The sequence below is a fragment of the Bombina bombina genome, chromosome 1 (genome assembly GCF_027579735.1).
Source record: "Bombina bombina isolate aBomBom1 chromosome 1, aBomBom1.pri, whole genome shotgun sequence".
In the NCBI taxonomy this organism is placed as follows: Eukaryota; Metazoa; Chordata; class Amphibia; order Anura; family Bombinatoridae; genus Bombina; species Bombina bombina.
The window spans coordinates 99,824,868-99,847,757 of NC_069499.1; the positions used below are offsets into that span (position 1 = coordinate 99,824,868).

Consider the following 22,890-nt stretch of genomic DNA (forward strand, 5'->3'; position numbering starts at 1 on the left):
AGGGTCCTTTCAACCATCCAAACCTAATTTCTCTGAGGCTGACTGCTTGGAAATTGAACGCTTGATTCTATCAAAGCGTGGGTTTTCGGATTCGGTTATTGATACATTAATACAGGCTCGGAAACCTGTTACCAGAAAAATTTACCACAAGATATGGCGTAAATATTTATATTGGTGTGAATCCAAGAGTTACTCATGGAGTAAGGTTAGGATTCCTAGGATATTGTCTTTTCTACAAGAGGGTTTAGAAAAGGGCTTATCCGCTAGTTCGCTAAAGGGACAGATTTCTGCTCTGTCTATTCTTTTACACAAGCGTCTGGCAGAGAATCCAGACGTCCAGGCTTTTTGTCAGGCTTTGGCTAGGATTAAGCCTGTGTTTAAAACTGTTGCTCCTCCGTGGAGCTTAAACTTGGTTCTTAAAGTTCTTTAGGGTGTTCCGTTTGAACCCCTTCATTCCATTGATATTAAGCTTTTATCTTGGAAAGTTCTGTTTTTGATGGCTATTTCCTCGGCTCGAAGAGTCTCTGAGTTATCTGCCTTACATTGTGATTCTCCTTATCTGATCTTTCATTCAGACAAGGTAGTCCTGCGTACTAAACCTGGGTTTTTACCTAAGGTTGTTTCTAACAGGATATCAATCAAGAGATTGTTGTTCCATCGTTATGTCCTAATCCTTCTTCAAAGAAGGAACGTCTTTTGCATAATCTAGACGTGGTCCGTGCCCTGAAGTTCTACTTACAGGCAACTAAAGATTTTCGACAACCTTCTTCTCTGTTTGTCGTTTACTCTGGACAGAGGAGAGGTCAAAAGGCTTCGGCTACCTCTCTCTCTTTTTGGCTTCGTAGCATAATACGCTTAGCCTATGAGACTGCTGGACAGCAGCCTCCTGAAAGAATTACAGCTCATTCCACTAGAGCTGTGGCTTCCACCTGGGCCTTTAAGAATGAGGCCTCTGTTGAACAGATTTGCAAGGCTGCAACTTGGTCTTCACTTCATACTTTTTCCAAATTTTTCAAATTTGACACTTTTGCTTCTTCGGAGGCTGTTTTTGGGAGAAAGGTTCTACAGGCAGTGGTTCCTTCTGTTTAATGTTCCTGCCGTGTCCCTCCCATCATCCGTGTACTTTAGCTTTGGTATTGGTATCCCATAAGTAATGGGTGACCCGTGGACTGAACACACTTAACAAGAGAAAACATAATTTATGCTTACCTGATAAATTTATTTCTCTTGTAGGGTGTTCAGTCCACGGCCCGCCCTGTCTTTTTGAGGCAGGTTCTAAATTTTAAATTATAACTCCAGTCACCACTGCACCCTATAGTTTCTCCTTTCTCGTCTTGTTTCGGTCGAATGACTGGATATGACATGTGAGGGGAGGAGCTATATAGCAGCTCTGCTTGGGTGATCCTCTTGCAACTTCCTGTTGGGAAGGAGAATATATCCCATAAGTAATGGATGACCCGTGGACTGAACACACTACAAGAGAAATAAATTTATCAGGTAAGCATAAATTATGTTTTTTCCACATGGCTGGCTTAAATTTTGCCTAGAAACAGTTTCCTGAGGCTTTCCACTGTGTTACTATGAGTGGGAGGGGCCTATTTTAACGTTTTTTTTGTGCAGTTAAAATTACAAACTGTGACATCCAGCTTCCCTCAGGAGTCCCCTGTATGCTATAGGACATCTCTAAAGGGCCCAAAGGCTTTCCAAAGTCGTTTATTGTGGAAGGTAGGGCTACAACTTGCTGTGGCAGTTGGTTGTGACCGTTAAAAAACGTCTATTTTGATCCGTTTTTTGAACTAAGGGGTTAATCATCCATTTGCAAGTGGGTGCAATGCTCTGCTAGCCTATTACATACACTGTAAAAATTTTGTTTGATTTACTGCATTTTTTCACTGTTTTTCACTGTTTTTCAAATTCTGACAAAATTTGTTTCTCTTAAAGGCACAGTACCGTTTTTTATATTTGCTTGTTAACTTGATTTAAAGTGTTTTCCAAGCTTGCTAGTCTCATTGCTAGTCTGTATAAACATGTCTGACATAGAAGAAACTCCTTGTTCATTATGTTTAAAAGCCATGGTGGAACCCCCTCTTAGAATGTGTACCAAATGTACTGAAAATTTGTTTCTCTTAAAGGCACAGTACCGTTTTTTATATTTGCTTGTTAACTTGATTTAAAGTGTTTTCCAAGCTTGCTAGTCTCATTGCTAGTCTGTATAAACATGTCTGACATAGAAGAAACTCCTTGTTCATTATGTTTAAAAGCCATGGTGGAACCCCCTCTTAGAATGTGTACCAAATGTACTGATTTCATTTTAGGCAATAAAGATAATTTTCTGTCTTTTAAAAAATGTTATCACAAGAGGGATCTGACGAGGGGGAAGTTATGCCGACTAACTTTCCCCACGTGTCAGACCCTTTGACTCCCGCTTAAGGGACTCACGCTCAAATGGCGCCAAGTACATCTAGGGCGCCCATAGCGTTTACTTTACAAGACATGGCGGCAGTCATGGATAATACACTGTCAGCGGTATTAGCCAGACTACCTGAACTTAGAGGTAAGCGAGATAGCTCCTGGGTGAGACAAAATGCAGAGCATACTGACGCTTTAAGAACCATGTCTGATACTGCCTCACAATATGCAGAAGCTGAGGAAAGAGAGCTTCAGTCAGTGGGTGATGTTAATGACTCAGGAAGATACCTGATTCTAATATTTCTACATTTAAATTTAAGCTTGTACACCTCTGCGTGTTGCTTAGGGAGGTTTTAGCTGCTCTGAATGACTGTGATTCCATTGCAGTGCCAGAGAAATTGTGTAGACTGGATAAATACTTGCAGTGCCGGTGTGTACTGATGTTTTTCCAATACCTAAAAGGTTTACAAAAATTATTAATAAGGAATGGGATAGACCAGGTGTGCCGTTCTCTTCCCCTCCTATTTTTAGAAAAATGTTTCCAATAGACGCCACCACACGGGACTTATGGCAGACAGTCCCTAAGGTGGAGGGAGCAGTTTCTACTCTAGCAAAGCGTACTACTATCCCTGTCGAGGACAGTTGTGCTTTTCTCTTGTTAAGTGTATCCAGTCCACGGATCATCCATTACTTATGGGATATTAACTCCTCCCCAACAGGAAGTGCAAGAGGATTCACCCAGCAGAGCTGCTATATAGCTCCTCCCCTAACTGCCATTACCAGTCATTCTCTTGCACCCAACGAATAGATAGGATGTGTGAGAGGACTGTGGTGATTATACTTAGTTTCATACCTTCAATCAAAAGTTTGTTATTTTATAATAGCACCTGAGTGTGTTATTCCTTCTCTGGTAGAATTTGAAGAAGAATCTACCTGAGTTTTTCTATGATTTTAGCCGGAGTAGTTAAGATCATATTGCTGTTTCTCGGCCATCTGAGGAGAGGTAAACTTCAGATCAGGGGACAGCGGGCAGATTAATCTGCAAAGAGGTATGTAGCAGCTTATTATTTTCTGACAATGGAATTGATGAGAAAATTCTGCCATACCGATATAATGTAAACTCAGCCTTAAATGCAGTAGCAGCAACTGGTATCAGGCTGTCATGTATGTATATTTTACACTTCAGTATTCTGGGGAATGGCACTTCACTGGAATTATACTGTATGCATAAAACTTTAGCCTAATTTGCAGGGACTAGCAACAGGCTTTTTAATAACACTCAATTTATTAATGTTAAACGTTTTTTGCTGGCATGTAAAATCGTTTAATTTTCTGAGGTACTGGGTGAAAAAATGTTTTGGGCACTATTTTTTTCCACTTGGCAGTCGTTTTATTTAATTTATGACAGTTTACTGATCTCTCTCACTGTTATGTATGAGGGGGAGGGGCCTTTTTTGGTGCTTTTGCTACGCATCAAAAAATTCAGTCATAAGTTTATTGTCTTCCCTGCATGATCCGGTTCATCTCTACAGAACTCAGGGGTCTTCAAAACTTGTTTTGAGGGAGGTAATCACTCACAGCAGAGCTGTGAGATTGTAGTTGACTGTGATAAAAAAAACGTTTATTTCTGTATTTTTTTTTTTCTGCTATCAGGGTTAGTTATCCTTTGCTAATGGGAGCAATCCTTTGCTAAAATTGTGTTTTTTACAAAGATTTGATGCTATAACTTTTCAGTTTATTAATTTTCAACTGTCATAACTTTTTCTGTGCTTCTTATAGGCACAGTACGTTTTCATGTTATAGTAAATTACTTGAAAAGTATTTCCAAGTTGCTAGTTTATTTGCTAGTGTGTTAAACATGTCTGATTCAGAGGAAGATATCTGTGCTATATGTGCTAAAGCCAAAGTGGAGCCCAATAGAAATTTATGTACTAACTGTATTGATGCTACTTTAAATAAAAGTCAATCTGTACAAATTGAACATATTTCACCAAACAACGAGGGGAGAGTTATGCCGACTAACTCGCCTCACGTGTCAGTACCTGCATCTCCCGCTCGGGAGGTGCGTGATATTGTAGCGCCGAGTACATCTGGGCGGCCATTACAAATCACATTACAGGATATGGCTACTGTTATGACTGAAGTTTTGGCTAAATTACCAGAACTAAGAGGTAAGCGTGATCACTCTGGGGTGAGAACAGAGTGCGCTGATAATATTAGGGCCATGTCAGACACTGCGTCACAATTTGCAGAACATGAGGACGGAGAGCTTCATTCTGCGGGTGACGGTTCTGATCCAAACAAACTGGATTCAGATATTTCAAATTTTAAATTTAAGCTGGAAAACCTCCGTGTATTACTAGGGGAGGTGTTAGCGGCTCTGAATGATTGTAACACAGTTGCAATACCAGAGAAAATGTGTAGGTTGGATAAATATTTTGCGGTACCCGGCGAGTACTGACGTTTTTCCTATACCTAAGAGACTTACTGAAATTGTTACTAAGGAGTGGGATAGACCCGGTGTGCCGTTCTCACCCCCTCCGATATTTAGAAAGATGTTTCCAATAGACGCCACCACACGGGACTTATGGCAAACGGTCCCTAAGGTGGAGGGAGCAGTTTCTACTTTAGCTAAGCGTACCACTATCCCGGTGGAGGATAGCTGTGCCTTTTCAGATCCAATGGATAAAAAGTTAGAGGGTTACCTTAAGAAAATGTTTGTTCAACAAGGTTTTATATTGCAACCTCTTGCATGCATTGCGCCTGTCACGGCTGCAGCAGCATTTTGGTTTGAGTCTCTGGAAGAGACACTTGAATCAGCTCCATTAGATGAGATTACACACAAGCTTAAAGCCCTTAAGTTAGCTAACTCATTTATTTCAGATGCCGTAGTACATTTAACTAAACTTACGGCTAAGAATTCCAGATTCGCCATTCAGGCACGCAGAGCACTGTGGCTAAAATCCTGGTCAGCTGACGTTACTTCTAAATCTAAATTGCTTAATATACCTTTCAAAGGGCAGACCTTATTCGGGCCCGGGTTGAAAGAAATTATCGCTGACATTACAGGAGGTAAAGGCCATGCCCTGCCTCAAGACAGAGCCAAACCTAAGGCTAAACAGTCTAATTTTCGTTCCTTTCGTAATTTCAAAGCAGGAGCAGCATCAACTTCCTCTGCACCAAAACAGGAAGGAGCTGTTGCTCGCTACAGACAAGGCTGGAGACCTAACCAGTCCTGGAACAAGGGCAAGCAGGCCAGGAAACCTGCTGCTGCCCCTAAGACAGCATGAATCGAGGGCCCCCGATCCGGGAACGGATCTAGTGGGGGGCAGACTTTCTCTCTTCGCCCAGGCTTGGGCAAGAGATGTCCAGGATCCCTGGGCGTTAGAGATCATATCTCAGGGATACCTTCTAGACTTCAAATTCTCTCCCCCAAGAGGGAGATTTCATCTGTCAAGGTTGTCAACAAACCAAATAAAGAAAGAGGCGTTACAAGATCTTTTATTAATGGGAGTGATCCATCCGGTTCCGCGGTCGGAACAAGGACAAGGGTTTTACTCAAATCTGTTTGTGGTTCCCAAAAAAGAGGGAACTTTCAGGCCAATCTTGGATTTAAAGATCCTAAACAAATTCCTAAGAGTTCCATCGTTCAAAATGGAAACTATTCGGACAATTTTACCCATGATCCAAAAGGGTCAGTACATGACCACAGTGGATTTAAAGGATGCTTACCTTCACATACCGATTCACAAAGATCATTACCGGTATCTAATGTTTGCCTTTCTAGACAGGCATTACAAGTTTGTAGCTCTTCCATTCGGATTGGCTACGGCTCCGAGAATCTTCACAAAGGTTCTGGGTGCTCTTCTGGCGGTACTAAGACCGCGAGGAATTGCGGTAGCTCCGTACCTAGACGACATTCTGATACAAGCTTCAAGCTTTCAAACTGCCAAGTCTCATACAGAGTTAGTACTGGCATTTCTAAGGTCACATGGATGGAAGGTGAACGAAAAGAAGAGTTCTCTCTTTCCACTCACAAGAGTTCCCTTCTTGGGGACTCTTATAGATTCTGTAGAAATGAAGATTTACCTGACAGAAGACAGGTTAACAAAGCTTCAAAATGCATGCCGTGTCCTTCATTCCATTCAACACCCGTCAGTAGCTCAATGCATGGAGGTGATCGGCTTAATGGTAGCAGCAATGGACATAGTACCCTTTGCACGTCTACATCTCAGACCGCTGCAATTGTGCATGCTAAGTCAGTGGAATGGGGATTACTCAGACTTGTCCCCTACTCTGAATCTGGATCAAGAGACCAGAAATTCTCTTCTATGGTGGCTTTCTCGGCCACATCTGTCCAGGGGGATGCCATTCAGCAGGCCGGACTGGACAATTGTAACAACAGACGCCAGCCTACTAGGTTGGGGCGCTGTCTGGAATTCTCTGAAGGCTCAGGGACAATGGAATCAGGAGGAGAGTCTCCTACCAATAAACATTCTGGAATTGAGAGCAGTTCTCAATGCCCTTCTGGCTTGGCCCCAGTTAACAACTCGGGGGTTCATCAGGTTTCAGTCGGACAACATCACGACTGTAGCTTACATCAACCATCAGGGAGGGACAAGAAGCTCCCTAGCAATGATGGAAGTATCAAAGATAATTCGCTGGGCAGAGTCTCACTCTTGCCACCTGTCAGCAATCCACATCCCGGGAGTGGAGAACTGGGAGGCGGATTTCTTAAGTCGTCAGACTTTTCATCCGGGGGAGTGGGAACTTCATCCGGAGGTCTTTGCCCAAATACTTCGACGTTGGGGCAAACCAGAGATAGATCTCATGGCGTCTCGACAGAACGCCAAGCTTCCTCGTTACGGGTCCAGATCCAGGGATCCGGGAGCGGTTCTGATAGATGCTTTGACAGCACCTTGGACCTTCGGGATGGCTTATGTGTTTCCACCCTTCCCGATGCTTCCTCGATTGATTGCCAGAATCAAACAGGAGAGAGCATCAGCGATTCTAATAGCGCCTGCATGGCCACGCAGGACTTGGTATGCAGATCTAGTGGACATGTCATCCTGTCCACCTTGGTCGCTACCTCTGAAACAGGACCTTCTGATCCAGGGTCCTTCAAACATCAAAATCTAATTTCTCTGAAGCTGACTGCTTGGAAATTGAACGCTTGATTTTATCAAAACGTGGTTTTTCTGAGTCAGTTATTGATACCTTAATACAGGCTAGGAAGCCTGTTACCAGAAAGATTTACCATAAGATATGGCGCAAATACTTATATTGGTGCGAATCCAAGAGTTACTCATGGAGTAAGGTTAGGATTCCGAGGATATTGTCTTTTCTACAAGAAGGTTTAGAAAAGGGTTTATCCGCTAGTTCCTTAAAGGGACAGATTTCAGCTCTGTCCATTCTTTTACACAAACGTCTGTCAGAAGTTCCGGACGTTCAAGCTTTTTGTCAGGCTTTAGCTAGGATCAAGCCTGTGTTTAAAACTGTTGCTCCACCATGGAGTTTGAACTTAGTTCTTAATGTTTTACAGGGGGTTCCGTTTGAACCCCTTCATTCCATTGATATCAAGTTGTTATCTTGGAAAGTTCTGTTTTTAATGGCGATTTCCTCGGCTCGAAGAGTCTCTGAGTTATCTGCCTTACATTGTGATTCTCCTTATCTGATTTTTCATTCAGACAAGGTAGTTCTGCGTACTAAACCTGGGTTCCTACCTAAGGTGGTCACTAACAGGAATATCAATCAAGAGATTGTGGTTACATCTTTGTGTCCTAATCCTTCTTCGAAAAAGGAACGTCTGCTACACAATCTAGATGTAGTCCGTGCCCTGAAATTTTATCTACAGGCAACTAAGGATTTTCGACAAACGTCTTCCCTGTTTGTCGTTTATTCTGGTCAGAGGAGAGGTCAAAAAGCTTCGGCTACCTCTCTCTCCTTTTGGCTTCGTAGCATAATACGGTTAGCCTATGAGACTGCTGGATAGCAGCCTCCTGAAAGAATTACAGCACATTCTACTAGAGCTGTGGCTTCCACTTGGGCCTTTAAGAATGAGGCTTCTGTTGAACAGATTTGCAAGGCTGCAACTTGGTCTTCTCTTCATACTTTTTCCAAATTTTACAAATTTGACACTTTTGCTTCTTCGGAGGCTGTTTTTGGGAGAAAGGTTCTTCAGGCAGTGGTTCCTTCTGTATAAAGAGCCTGCCTGTCCCTCCCGTCATCCGTGTACTTTAGCTTTGGTATTGGTATCCCATAAGTAATGGATGATCCGTGGACTGGATACACTTAACAAGAGAAAACATAATTTATGCTTACCTGATAAATTTATTTCTCTTGTAGTGTATCCAGTCCACGGCCCGCCCTGTCACTTTAAGGCAGGTAATTTTTCCATTAAACTACAGTCACCACTGTACCCTATGGTTTTCCTTTCTCTGCATGTTTTCGGTCGAATGACTGGTAATGGCAGTTAGGGGAGGAGCTATATAGCAGCTCTGCTGGGTGAATCCTCTTGCACTTCCTGTTGGGGAGGAGTTAATATCCCATAAGTAATGGATGATCCGTGGACTGGATACACTACAAGAGAAATAAATTTATCAGGTAAGCATAAATTATGTTTTCTTTCATGTAATTAGCAAGAGTCCATGAGCTAGTGACGTATGGGATATACATTCCTACCAGGAGGGGCAAAGTTTCCCAAACCTTAAAATGCCTATAAATACACCCCTCACCACACCCACAATTCAGTTTTACAAACTTTGCCTCCCATGGAGGTGGTGAAGTAAGTTTTTGTGCTAGATTCTACGTTGATATGCGCTTCGCAGCAGGCTGGAGCCCGGTTTTCCTCTCAGAGTGCAGTGAATGTCAGAGGGATGTGAAGAGAGTATTGCCTATTTGAATTCAATGATCTCCTTCTACGGGGTCTATTTCATAGGTTCTCTGTTATCGGTCGTAGAGATTCATCTCTTACCTCCCTTTTCAGATCGACGATATACTCTTATATATACCATTTCCTCTACTGATTTTCGTTTCAGTACTGGTTTGGCTTTCTACAACATGTAGATGAGTGTCCTGGGGTAAGTAAGTCTTATTTTCTGTGACACTCTAAGCTATGGTTGGGCACTTTGTTTATAAAGTTCTAAATATATGTGTTTAAACATTTATTTGCCTTGATACTCTTATATTTATATATATATATATATATATATATATATATATACCATTACCTACTGATTCTCGTTTCAGTACTGGTTTGGCTTTCTACTACATGTAGATGAGTGTCCGGCAACGTTTCAGCTCTTAGCAGAGCCTTTGTCAAGCTTGACAAAGGCTCTGCTAAGAGCTGAAACGTTGCCGTAACTACTTTCTTCACACTATTGTGGCTCACTAAGGACACCGTACTCCAGAAAACACTGAAGCAACAAACGGACATCACACAGCTGAGGGTGGAATTCCAGAGTTTGTAGGGTAGAGGAGCTTGGCGGCTTTCTTCCCATCACACACAGAGGGTTCCCAGAGCTGTTTCATGCTGGCGGTATAACTGCTACACTGGATTACAAAAACACTTGGAGCTGCTGAACAAATTAAGGTACTATTTCTTCACGGCTATAACCTGCGCAGGATTGCCGTTTTACACCAATCCTAAAACTTTGAAATTGAATTGAGCATCATTGTTGCAGCTCATTGTTATTTTGCTTAAATCACCAGGATTCGTTTTCTCTCATTAGTACTGCTTTTTTGCTTCCTTAACCCTGTCTGCAGCAGAGGCTAAGTATTTTGAAGTGTCTTTTAGAGGTCTTCTCTCTACATAGATAGGTCACTTACAGAGAATTACTCATTTTATATAAACAAGTTTTTATGCATTTATTTATGTACATTTAGTATTGCCTTTTTATATTTATCTCATTGTATGAATTATTTTGCTTACAACTTTTTTAATACATTTAGTAAAGTCTAATTAAATTATATTTTAACATTCATTTCAATTGGCTGTTGATTTTTTTTTTCTTCATTTACATATCATTTGTTAAAAGATTTTTTTTCTTGATCATTTACCTATCATTTGTTGAAAGATTTTTTTTCATATGTATTAGGACATAATCAACTCATATATTTTTTTGACCTGCCCTTTAAGGCGCCCACAGTACTTGTTTTTTCACTTCAATATTCCTTTTGCTAGTTTGTAGGGAACTAGTATCCATCTGTGGTGCTGGTCCTTGCTGTTGGATTTATAGCGCAAGAAGTTTAATCTTTTTTCCAATTGAAGGAGATTATTGCTGATATCACTGGAGGAAAAGGTCATGCCCTTCCTCAGGACAGGTCCAAATGTAGGGCCAAACAGTCTAATTTTCGTGCCTTTCAAAACTTCAAGGCAGGTGCGGCATCAACTTCCTCTAATAATAAACAAGAGGGAACTTTTGCTCAATCTAAGACGGTCTGGAGACCAAACCAGACCTGGAAAAAAGGTAAGCAGGTCAAAAAAGCCTGCTGCTGCCTCTAAGACAGCATGAAGGAACGGCCCCCTATCCGGTAACGGATCTAGTAGGGGGCAGACTTTCACTCTTCGCCCAGGCGTGGGCAAGAGATGTTCAGGATCCCTGGGCGTTGGAAATTATATCCCAGGGATATCTTCTTGACTTCAAAGCTTCCCCCCCAAAAGGGAGATTTCACCTTTCACAATTATCTGCACACCAGATAAAGAGAGAGGCATTCTTACACTGTGTATGAGACCTCCTAGTTATGGGAGAGAACAGGAACAGGGTTTTTACTCATCTGTTTGTGGTTCTCAAAAAAGAGGGAACCTTCAGACCAATTTTGGATCTAAAGATCTGAAACAAATTCCTCAGAGTTCCGTCGTTCAAGATGGAAACTATTCGTACAATCCTACCACTGATCCAGGAGGGTCAATATATGACTACAGTGGATCTAAAGGATGCTTATCTTCACATTCCGATACACAAAGATCATCATCGGTTTCTCAGGTTTGCCTTCCAAGACAGGCATTACCAGTTGTAGCTCTTCCCTTTGGATTAGCTACAGCCCCAAGAATCTTTACAAAGGTTCTAGGGTCGCTTATGGCGGTCCTAAGGCCGCGGGGCATAGCAGTAGCCCCTTATTTAGACGACATCCTGATACAGGCATCAAACTTCCAAATTGCCAAGTCTCATACGGACGTAGTACTGGCATTTCTGAGGTCGCATGGGTGGAAAGTGAACGAGGAAAAGAGTTCTCTATCCCCACTCACAAGAGTTTCCTTTCTAGGGATAGATTCTATAGAAATGAAAATTTACCTGACGTAGTCCAGGTTAACAAAGCTTCTAAATTCCTGCCGGGTTCTTCATTCCATTCCGCGCCCTTCGGTGGCTGAGTGTATGGAAGTAATCGGCTTAATGGTAGCGACAATGGACATAGTGCCGTTTGCACGCTTACATCTCAGACCGCTGCAACTATGCATGCTCAGTCAGTGGAGCGGGGATTACACAGATTTGTCCCCCCAACTGAATCTGGACCAAGAGACCAGGGATTCTTTTCCCTGGTAGCTATCTCGGGTCCATCTGTCCAAAGGTATGACCTTTCGCAGGCCAGATTGGATAATTGTAACAACAAATGCCAGCCTTCTAGGTTGGGGTGCAGTCTGGAACTCCCTGAAGGCTCAGGGATCGTGGACTCAGGAGGAGTCTCTCCTTCCAATAAATATTCTGGAACTAAGAGCGATATTCAAGGCTCTTCAGGCTAGGCCTCAGTTAGTAACTCTGAGGTACATCAGATTTCAGTCGGACAACATCAGGACTGTAGCTTACATCAACCATCAAGGGGGAACAAGAAGTTCCCTAGAGATGTTAGAAGTTTCAAAAATAATTTGCTGGGCAGAGATTCACTCTTGCCACCTATCAGCTATCCATATCCCAGGTGTAGAGCACTGGGAGGCGGATTTTCTAAGTCGTCAGACTTTTCATCCGGGAGAGTGGGAACTCCATCCGGAGGTATTTGCACAACTGATTCATCGTTGGGGCAAACCAGAACTGGATCTCATGGCATCTCGCCAGAACGCCAAGCTTCCGTGTTACGGATCCAGGTCCAGGGATCCCAAGGCGACACTGATATATGCTCTTGCAGCGCCCTGGTCTTTCAACCTGGCTTATGTGTTTCCACCGTTTCCTCTGCTCCCTCGACTGATTGCCAAGATCAAGCAGGAGAGAGCATCAGTGATTCTGATAGCACCTGCGTGGCCACGCAGGACCTGGTATGCAGATCTAGTGGACATGTCGTCCTTTCCACCATGGTCTCTGCCTCTGAGACAGGACCTTCTACTTCAGGGTCCTTCCAACCATCCAAATCTAATTTCTCTGCGGCTGACTGCCTAGAGATTGAACGCTTGATTTTATCAAAGCGTGGCTTCTCCGAGTCAGTTATTGATACCTTAATACGGGCACGAAAGCCTGTCACCAGGAAAATTTACCATAAGGTATGGCGTAGATATCTTTATTGGTGTGAATCCAAGGGTTACTCATGAAGTAAGGTCAGGATTCCTGGGATATTATCTTTTCTCCAAGAAGGTTTGGAAAAAGGATTGTCAGCTAGTTAAGCGTCTGGCAGATGTTCCAGATGTTCAGTCATTTTGTCAGGCTTTAGTTAGAATCAAGCCTGTGTTTAAACCGGGTGCTCCACCATGGAGCTTAAACTTGGTTCTTAAGGTTCTTCAAGAAGTTCCGTTTGAACCTCTTCATTCCATAGATATCAAACTTTTATCTTGGAAAGTCCTTTTTTTGGCAGCTATTTCCTCGGCTCGTAGAGTCTCCGAGTTATCTGCCTTACAATGTGATTCTCCTTATCTGATTTTTCATATGGATAAGGTAGTTCTGCGTACTAAATCTGGGTTTTTACCTAAGGTGGTATCTAACAAGAATATCAATCAAGAGATTGTTGTTCCATCCTTGTGTTTCACAATCTGGACGTGGTCCGTGCTTTAAAGTTTTTACTTACAAGCTACTAAAGATTTTCGTCAAACATCTGCTTGGTTTGTTGTCTTCTCTGGACAGAGGAGAGATCAAAAGGCTTCGGCAACCTCTCCTTTTTGGCTAAGAAGCTTAATCCGCTTAGCCTATGAGACTGCTGGACAGCAGCCTCCTGAAAGGATTACAGCTCATTCCACTAGAGCTGTGGCTTCCACTTGGGCCTTTAAAAATGAGGCTTCTTTTGAACAGATTTGCAAGGCGGCAACTTGGTCTTCGCTTCATACTTTTTCAAAATTTTGCAAATTTGATACTTTTGCTTCTTCGGAGGCTATATTTGGGAGAAAGGTTTTACAGGCAGTGTTTCCTTCCATTTAAGTTCCTGCCTTGTCCCTCCCTTCATCCGTGTACTTTAGCTTTGGTATTGGTATCCCACAAGTAATGGATGATCCGTGGACTGGATACACCTTACAGGAGAAAACACAATTTATGCTTACCTGATAAATTTATTTCTCTTGTGGTGTATCCAGTCCACGGCCCGTCCTGTCATTTTAAGGCAGGTAATTTTTAAATTTAAACTACAGTAACCACTGCACCCTATGGTTCCTCCTTTCTCGGCTTGTTTTCGGTCGAATGACTGGCTATGACAGTTAGGGGAGGATCTATATTGCAGCTCTGCTGTGGGTTTCCTCTTGCAACTTCCTGTTGGGAATGAGAATATCCCACAAGTAATGGATGATCCGTGGACTGGATACACCACAAGAGAAATACATTTATCAGGTAAGCATAAATTGTGTTTTATCTGTGAATAAAATAGAGAGCACATTGTTTTTCAAGCTGGTTCCTTAAAGGATATTTCAACAGATTAAGACCTATTCTGGATTTCTTCTATAAGATACGACGAGTCCACAAACTCATCCTTTACTTGTGGGATATTATCCTCCTGCTAACAGGAAGTTGCAAAGTGCACCACAGCAGAGCTGTCTATATAGCTCCTCCCTTGACTCCACCCCCCAGTCATTCTCTTTGCCTACTCTAAGTAATAGGAAGTGTAAAGTGAAAGAGGTGATAAAATGTTAGTTTTTATTTTCTTCAAGCAAGAATTTTTTATTTTAAATGGTACCGGTGTGTGCTATTTTCTCCCAGGCAGCAGATGGATGAAGACTTCTGCCTGGAGGCTGATGATCTTAGCAGTTATTACTAAGATCCAGAGTAGTTCCCACAGAATGGCTGAGGAGTACTTAAGAAACTTCGGTGTGAGGAACGTTTTTCATGCTATAAGCAGTGATGTATGTTCAGTCATTTTTTTCTGGAGAGACTGTGGTATTTCAGAATTGGCTGACAGTATCCCCATGAGGGAAAGGGTAAGCAGTAATCCTAAAGTATAAAAATGGTTATTACTGAACTTGCATATTGGGCTATAAAAAAAAAAAAAAGGTTGACACTGATGTTATGTTTGTGGGCAAACTTTTTCATGACTGGGAGTTACAGATAACGTTTTTTATGATAGACGTTTTTCTACTTTATTAAGAGGGTACACGTGGCTTAATTTATGGGTATATGAACCCACATGGCTAGGTTTTAGACCGCTCTGGTGCGGTTATTTTAGGCTGTGAGACATCGAGTGAGATGGGCGGGGCCTATTTTCACGCCTCAGTTGCGCAGTTGTTTTTCCCAGACAAGCAGCAAGCTCCAACTCCGGTGGGCCTTTCAGAACAGTATTGGGCTAAATCGAAGGTTTAATCCAATTTTACAGACCCCTGAGAGGGTAGGTAGGTGCCACAGCAGGGCTGTGGCGAGGTGCAGGGGGTGTTTTTTATTTGAAATTAGCGTTTTATAGCACAGCGTTTTTTTTGTAAGGGTTAAGTATTCCTTTCCTTGTGGGGCAAACTTAGCTGACAAGTTGGGATGCTTTTATCATAAAATTGTCATAATTTTATTGTTTTAAAGCAGTTTTGGAAAATTTGTATGCTTTTTTCTCTTAAAGGCGCAGTACCGTTTTTTCAGATTGTTATTTTTTCACTAAATAAAGTGTTTTCAAGCCTGTTTGTGGTCATTACTAGCCTGTTTAACATGTCTGACATTGAGGAAAGCCAATGTTCCATGTGTTTAGAAGCTATTGTGGATCCCCCACTAAAAATGTGTCCCTCATGTACTGAAAGGGCCTTACATTGCAAAGAACATATATTGGCTGATAAAAGTATGTCTCAGGATGATTCTCAGTCAGAAGAGAATCAGGTTATGCCATCTACCTCTCCCCAAGTGTCACAACCTTTAACGCCCGCCCAAGCAAGCCAAGTACTTATAGTGCGTCTAATTCTTTCACCCTGCAACACCCTGGCCGCAGTTATGTCTACTACCCTCACAGAGGTATTATCTAAACTGCCTGGTTTGCAGGGGAAGCGCAGTAGGCCCGGTATTAGAGTAAATGCTGAGCCCTCTGACGCTTTATTAGCCATCTCCGATGTACCCTCACAATGTTCTGATTTGGGGGTGTGGGAATTGCTGTCTGAGGGAGAGCTTTCTGATTCAGGAAAGATGTTCCCTCAAACAGACTCAGATTTAACGGCCTTTAAGTTTAAGCTTGTGGCTCAGAGAGGTTTTAGCGACTCTGGATGATTGTGACCCTATTGTAATTCCACCAGAGAAATTGTGTAAAATGGATAGATATCTAGAGGTTCCTACTTACACTAATGTTTTTCCAGTCCCTAAGAGGATTTCGGACATTGTTACTAAGGAATGGGATAGACCAGGCATTCCGTTCTCTCCCCCTCCTACTTTTAAGAAAATGTTTCCCATATCTGAAACCATTCGGGATTCGTGGCAGACGGTCCCTAATGTGGAGGGAGCTATTTCTACCCTGGCTAAGCGTACAACTATTCCTATTGAGGACAGTTGTGCTTTCAAAGATCCTATGGATAAAAAATTAGAGGGTCTTCTAAAGAAATTGTTTATTCATCAGGGTTTTCTTTTACAACCTATAGCGTGCATTGTTCCTGTAACTACTGCAGCTGCTTTTTGGTTCGAGGCTCTAGAGGAGTCTCTTAAGGTTGAGACCCCATTAGATGATATTTTAGATAGAATTAAGGCTCTTAAGCTAGCTAATTCTTTTATTACAGATGCCGCTTTTCAACTGGCTAAATTAGCGGCAAAGAATTCAGGTTTTGCCATTTTAGCGTGTAGAGCGTTATGGCTTAAGTCCTAGTCTGCTGATGTGTCATCAAAATCTAAGCTATTAGCTATTCCTTTCAAAGGTAAGACCCTATTCAGGCCTGAACTGAAGGAGATCATTTCCGACATCACTGGAGGAAAAGGCCATGCCCTTCCTCAGGATAAGACAAATAGAATGAGGGCCAAACAAAATAATTTTCGTTCCTTTTGCAACTTCAAAGGTGATCCCTCTACCTCCTCCCCTGCCACAAAGCAGGAGGGGAATTTTGCTCAAACCCAGTCAGTCTGGAGACCTAACCAGACCTGGAATAAAGGTAAACAGGCCAAGAAGCCCGCTGCTGCTACCAAGACAGCATGAAGGGTCAGCCCCCGATCCGGGACCGGATCTAGTAGGGAGCAGACTTTCTCTCTTCGCTTAGGCTTGGGCAAGAGACATTCAGGATTCCTGGGCTTTAGAAATCGTGACCCAGGGGTATCATCTAGAATTCTAAGATTCTCCTCCAAGGGGGAGAGTTCATCTTTCACGTTTGCCTGTAAACCAGACAAAAAGAGAGGCGTTCTTACGCTGTGTAGAAGACCTATATACTATGGGTGTAATCTGCCCAGTTCCAAAAGCAGAACAGGGGCAGGGGTTTTACTCCAATCTGTTCGTGGTTCCCAAAAAAGAGGGAACCTTCAGACCAATTTTAGATCTCAAAATTCTAAACAAATTCCTCAGAGTTCCATCCTTCAAGATGGAGACCATTCGGACAATTTTACCAATGATCCAGGAGGGTCAATATATGACCACCGTGGATTTGAAGGATGCGTATCTTCACATTCCTATCCACAAAGATCATCACCAGTTCCTCAGGTTCACCTTCCTGGACAAACATTACCAGTTTGTGGCCCTTCCTTTCAGGTTGGCCACAGCTCCCAGAATTTTCACAAAGGTGCTAGGGTCCCTTCTGGCGGTTCTAAGGCCGTGGGGCATAGCAGTGGCGCCCTATATGGTAAGTTGACGCCTGAATAAAGATATTGTCCAGCTAGCCAAATCTCACACGGACGTCGTGTTGGCTTTTCTAAGATCTCACGGGTGGAAGGTGAACATAAAGAAGAGTTCACTTGTCCCTCTCACAAGAGTTCCATTCCTAGGAACTCTGATAGACTTGGTAGACATGAAAATTTTTCTGACTTAACCACCTGCCGAGCACTTCATTCCATTCCTCGGCCATCAGTGGCTTAGTGTATGGAGGTAATTGGACTAATGGTAACGGCAATAGACATAGTTCCGTTTGCTCGCTTGCATCTCAGACCACTGCAACTGTGCATGCTCAGACAGTGGAATGGGGATTATGCAAATTTATCTCCTCAGATAAATCTGGATCAAGAGACCAGAGACTCTCTTCTTTGGTGGTTGTCACAGGATCATCTGTCCCAGGGAATGTGTTTCCGCAGGCCAGCGTGGGTCATAGTGACGACGGACGCCAGCCTCTTGGGCTGGGGTGCAGTCTGGAATTCTCTGAAGGCGCAGGGTGTGTGGACTCAGGAGGAGGCTCTCCTTCCAATAAATATTCTAGAACTGAGAGCGATATTCAACGCGCTTCAGGCATGGCCTCAGCTGGCTTCGGCCAAATTCATAACATTCCAGTCGGACAATATCACAACTGTAGCATATATCAATCATCAAGGAGGAACAAAGAGTTCTCTAGCGATGATAGAGGTTTCAAAGATCATTCGATGGGCAGAGACTCACTCTTGCCATCTATTGGCAATCTATATCCCAGGAGTGGAGAACTGAGAAGCGGATTTTCTCAGTCGTCAGACTTTTCATCCGGGGGAGTGGGAGCTCCATCCGGAGGTGTTTGCACAATTCATTCATCAAAGGGGCACACCAGAATTGGATCTGATGGCATCTCGTCAGAATTCCAAACTTCCTTATTACGGGTCCAGATCAAGGGATCCTCAAGCAGTACTGATAGATGCTCTAGCAGTACCGTGGTCGTTCAACCTGGCTTATGTGTTTCCTCCTTTTCCTCTCCTTCTTCGTCTGATTGCCAGAATCAAACAGGAGAGGGCTTCGGTAATTTTGATAGCACCTGCGTGGCCACACAGGACTTGGTATGCAGATCTGGTGGAAATGTCATCTCTGCCACCGTGGAAACTGCCACTGAGACAGGACCTTCTCATTCAGGGTCCGTTCCAACATCCAAATCTAGTTTCTCTGCGGCTGACTGCCTGGAGATTGAATGCTTGATTTTATCTAAGTGGGGATTCTCTGAGTCGGTCATAGATACCTTGATTCAGGCTAGAAAGCCTGTCACTAGGAAAATTTATCATAAAATATGGCGTAAATATCTTTATTGGTGCGAATCCAAAGGCTACTCATGGAGTAAGATCAGGATTCCTAGGATTTTGTCCTTTTTTCCAAGAAGGATTGGAGAAAGGGTTATCAGCTAGTTCCTTAAAGGGACAGATTTCTGCTTTGTCAATCTTACTGCACAAGCGTCTGGCAGATGTCCCATGGAGTTTGAATTTAGTTCTTAAAGGGACATTATACACTCATTTTTTCTTTGCATAAATGTTTTGTAGATAATCTATTTATAAAGCCCATAAAGTTTTTTTTTTAATTAATGTATAGTTTTGCTTATTTTTAAATAACATTGCTCTGATTTTCAGACTCCTAACCAAGCCCCAAAGTTTTATGTGAATACGCTCGACTACCTACTCCAGCTTGCTCCTGTTTGTGTAAAGGGTCTTTTCATATGCAAAAGAAGGGGGAGGGGGGGGAGTGTCTTATTTGCCACTTGCAGTGGGCTTTCCAGCTACCTTTTCAACAGAGGTAAACTGACAGCTTCTAAGTAAGTTTTTAAACCATTTTATACTGGATTTTTATATCAGTATCTGTGCATCTTATTCTTTATAGTAGTGTCTATTACATGCAGTTATATGAAAATGAGTGTATACTGTCCCTTTAAAGTTCTTCAAGGGGTTCCGTTTGAACCTATGCATTCCATAGATATTAAACTTGTATCTTGGAAAGTTCTGTTTTTAGTTGCTATATCTCTTCTGCTCGAAGAGTTTCTGAGCTATCTGCATTACAATGCGACTCACCTTATCTTATATTCCATTCTGATAAGGTGCTTTTGCGTACCAAAGCTGGATTCCTTCCTAAGGTTGTTTCTAATAAGAATATTAATCATGAAATTGTTGTTCCTTCTCTGTGTACTAACCCTTCTTCTAAGAAGGAGCGTCTGTTGCATAACTTAGAAGTGGTTCGTGCCTTAAAGTTTTACTTGCAAGCGACCAAGGATTTCCGTCAAACATCTTCTCTGTTTGTTGTCTATTCTGGAAAGCGTAGAGGTCAAAAAGCTACGGCTACCTCTCTTTCTTTTTGGCTGAAAAGCATCATCCGTTTGGCATACGAGACTGCTGGACAGCAGCCTCCTGAAAGAATCACAGCTCACTCTACTAGAGCGGTGGCTTCCACATGGGCTTTTAAAAACGATGCTTCTGTTGAACAGATTTGTAAGGCTGCGACTTGGTCTTCCCTTCATACCTTTTCCAAATTTTACAAATTTGATACTTTTGCTTCTTCGGAGGCTATTTTTAGGAGAAAAATTCTTCAAGCAGTGGTGCCTTCTGTTTAGGTATCTGTCTTGTCCCTCCCGTTGATCCGTGTCCTGTAGCTTTGGTATTGTATCCCACAAGTAAAGGATGAATCCGTGGACTCGTCTTATCTTATAGAAGAAAAGTAAATTTATGCTTACCTGATAAATTGATTTCTTCTATGATACGACGAGTCCACGGCCCGCCCTGTCAATTTAAGACAGATTATATTTTTTGATTTAAAACTTCAGTCACCTCTGCACCTTTTAGTTTCTCCTTTTTCTTCCTATACCTTCAGTCGAATGACTGGGGGGTGGAGTCAAGGGAGGAGCTATATAGACAGCTCTGCTGTGGTGCTCTTTGCCACTTCCTGTTAGCAGGAGGATAATATCCCACAAGTAAAGGATGAATCCATGGATTCATCGTATCATAGAAGAAATCAATTTATCAGGTAAGCATAAATTTACTTTTTTAAGAGGTGCACAAATAAAACAACAAAAACACATACACCAGCACTGATGTTATATCAGGTCTATGGAGCACTGCATATTCTAAATATTAACTTTTTCGCAGGCACTTAGGGCACACAAAAACATTATGTAAATTTGTGTATTTTCAATTTTGAAAAGAAGAATTTTTGCAATAAACATATGCTCTGACACATATTGCTGTTTCAGCTTTTACTATACACGAAGCACATTAGAAAGGCATTCATGCCCAGTGAGGGGGAAAAGAAGAATTTTTGCAATAAACATATGCTCTGACACATATTACTGTTTCAGCTTTTACTATGCACGAAGCACATTAGAAAGGCATTCATGCCCAGTGAGGGGGTGATTCTTGAGGATGGGTGGCAGTGAGTTAACTATCCTGCTGATCTGGAAATCAAATGGGCTAACCATTCATTATATGGGTTTTTGCTAAATAAAACAACTTTGCAGTTTACTTTCATTTCTTTTATGTTTGTCTCATTTTTTTTGTTGTAAATTTATTGGTTCTCCACTTCTGAGAATTGGAAGTGCACACTGTAAACGTTACAGACCTAACCCTGCTTCTTATCTGTAAATAATTTGCCTCAGCAGAAAGTGACAGTCATTAAGGGGTAAATATAACCATTTTGGTTATGCAAAACTAGAGAATGGGTAATAAAGGGATTATCTATTTTTTTAAACAATAACATTTCTGAAGTAGAATATTATATTCTAAGTAGACACCATAGTTAATACATTTCTCACTACCCAAGGTTAGTAGCTGTGTAATTCTGTGAGTAAATACAGGTAGCCCTCAGTTTACGCCGGGGTTAGGTTCCAGGAATTGAAACCCAGTTTATAATGTAAGTCAATGGGAAGTAAGGGAGTTAGGTTCCAGGCCCCTCTCAAAATTGTCATAAGTAGCACCTAATACATTATTTTTAAAGCTTTGAAATGAAGACTTTAAATGCTATACAGCATTATAAACCTAATAATATAGATTGTGTCATCATCAAACTAAGTTTAATGAACAAAAACGTTTTTTTACTTGCATTTTTCTGCAATCAGTTCTCTGCATTGTTAGCATGTTAGATAATATTGGGTCTGGACCTATTCTATGCATTTTAATCTGCAGTGATTAATAAGCAGTTAGGCACCCTCACCTGAAGCTGCTGGACAGGAAGATAATAGGGAAGTGCCTGCTAAATTTTGCTCGATAGATCTGGTCTGATCTAAACTTATCTGCAAAACAAGCGGACAGCTCCACCTACTGGCTATTTTAATTAGTGCATTGCTTTCCAAAAGTTTTTCAATAGCAGTCACATGACTGAAAAAAAAGGTTGTTATTCTGAAACGGCGCAAATTGAACCGGCGTAAACCGAGGGCCACCTGTACAGCCATTTTGGGGTATGTTTTGTTGATTTGCATTTTTCATAGCCATTTGTGTTTATCTTTTAATTACAATATAAATATTGCTTTATCTGCGCCAGTCTAGTTATACCATGTTCATAACCTACTTGATATAGATATCAATACATTAATATATACTATTTCTTATTTTAGGTGGAGCCAGCAACAACGAAGATGACATGTTAAGCGCTGCCAGGAATATGTCACTAGATTCGGGTAGCAAGAACTTGAAACCTGCAGAAGAGAAATGACAAGAATGGGTCAGCTTGTGCACATAATGTCCCTGTCACCTAGGGAGTGAGGATGTACATATTGAAGCTAACTTCTGAATGGATGCTTTTATGATTCTTTTTTTTAAAAGATATCTGTATGTTTTTGACAGTTTGTTTCCGGAATTGCCTTCAGCGTGGCACCTTCCTCTTTATTCCACTCTATAACACATAGTTCTATAATGCAGCTCTGCTTTATAAAATGTAAAGCTGAACCTACATGACCAAACTAAGCTTGGCACGTACCCACCTTCAGTAGCTGGCATGTTCTTTACTTGATTTAACCTTTTCCTGCCGGTAACGTGTTCATGTCCCGCTGGCAGTGAAAGTTAATGGTGCTTTTGTTGTTTACACTGTTTTGTCACTGTGTGTTACTTGCAGCGCATATCCAGCCCTGGCATTTTATTTTATATATATACGCATAAGGGAAACAAGTACGGGATGCAAGGGCTTTGGAATAATGTCTGTTTAATCAATCATGTGCAGGAAATGAACCTACTATGCATGGTCATTGTTACCAGTCTGAACTAAAGAGGACAAATACAGCCATACATATGCGCAGTATGTAGAAAAGACATAAGAAGTGTATTTTATAGAACGGTGGGACAAACAGGAATC

At 41.9% G+C, this 22,890-nt stretch overlaps 1 protein-coding gene across 1 annotated transcript in view; it reads left to right on the plus strand.

Annotated features, from left to right (window-relative positions):
• Window positions 1-22,325, plus strand: part of ATXN3 (ataxin 3) — a 190,778-nt gene extending 168,453 nt beyond the window's left edge. The window contains exon 11 of the mRNA XM_053697548.1: window positions 22,157-22,325. Within this exon, the coding sequence (XP_053553523.1) occupies window positions 22,157-22,254 (98 nt within the window). The 3' untranslated portion in view covers window positions 22,255-22,325. The remainder of the gene's footprint in view (window positions 1-22,156) is intronic.
• The last annotated feature ends 565 nt before the right edge of the window (window positions 22,326-22,890 follow it).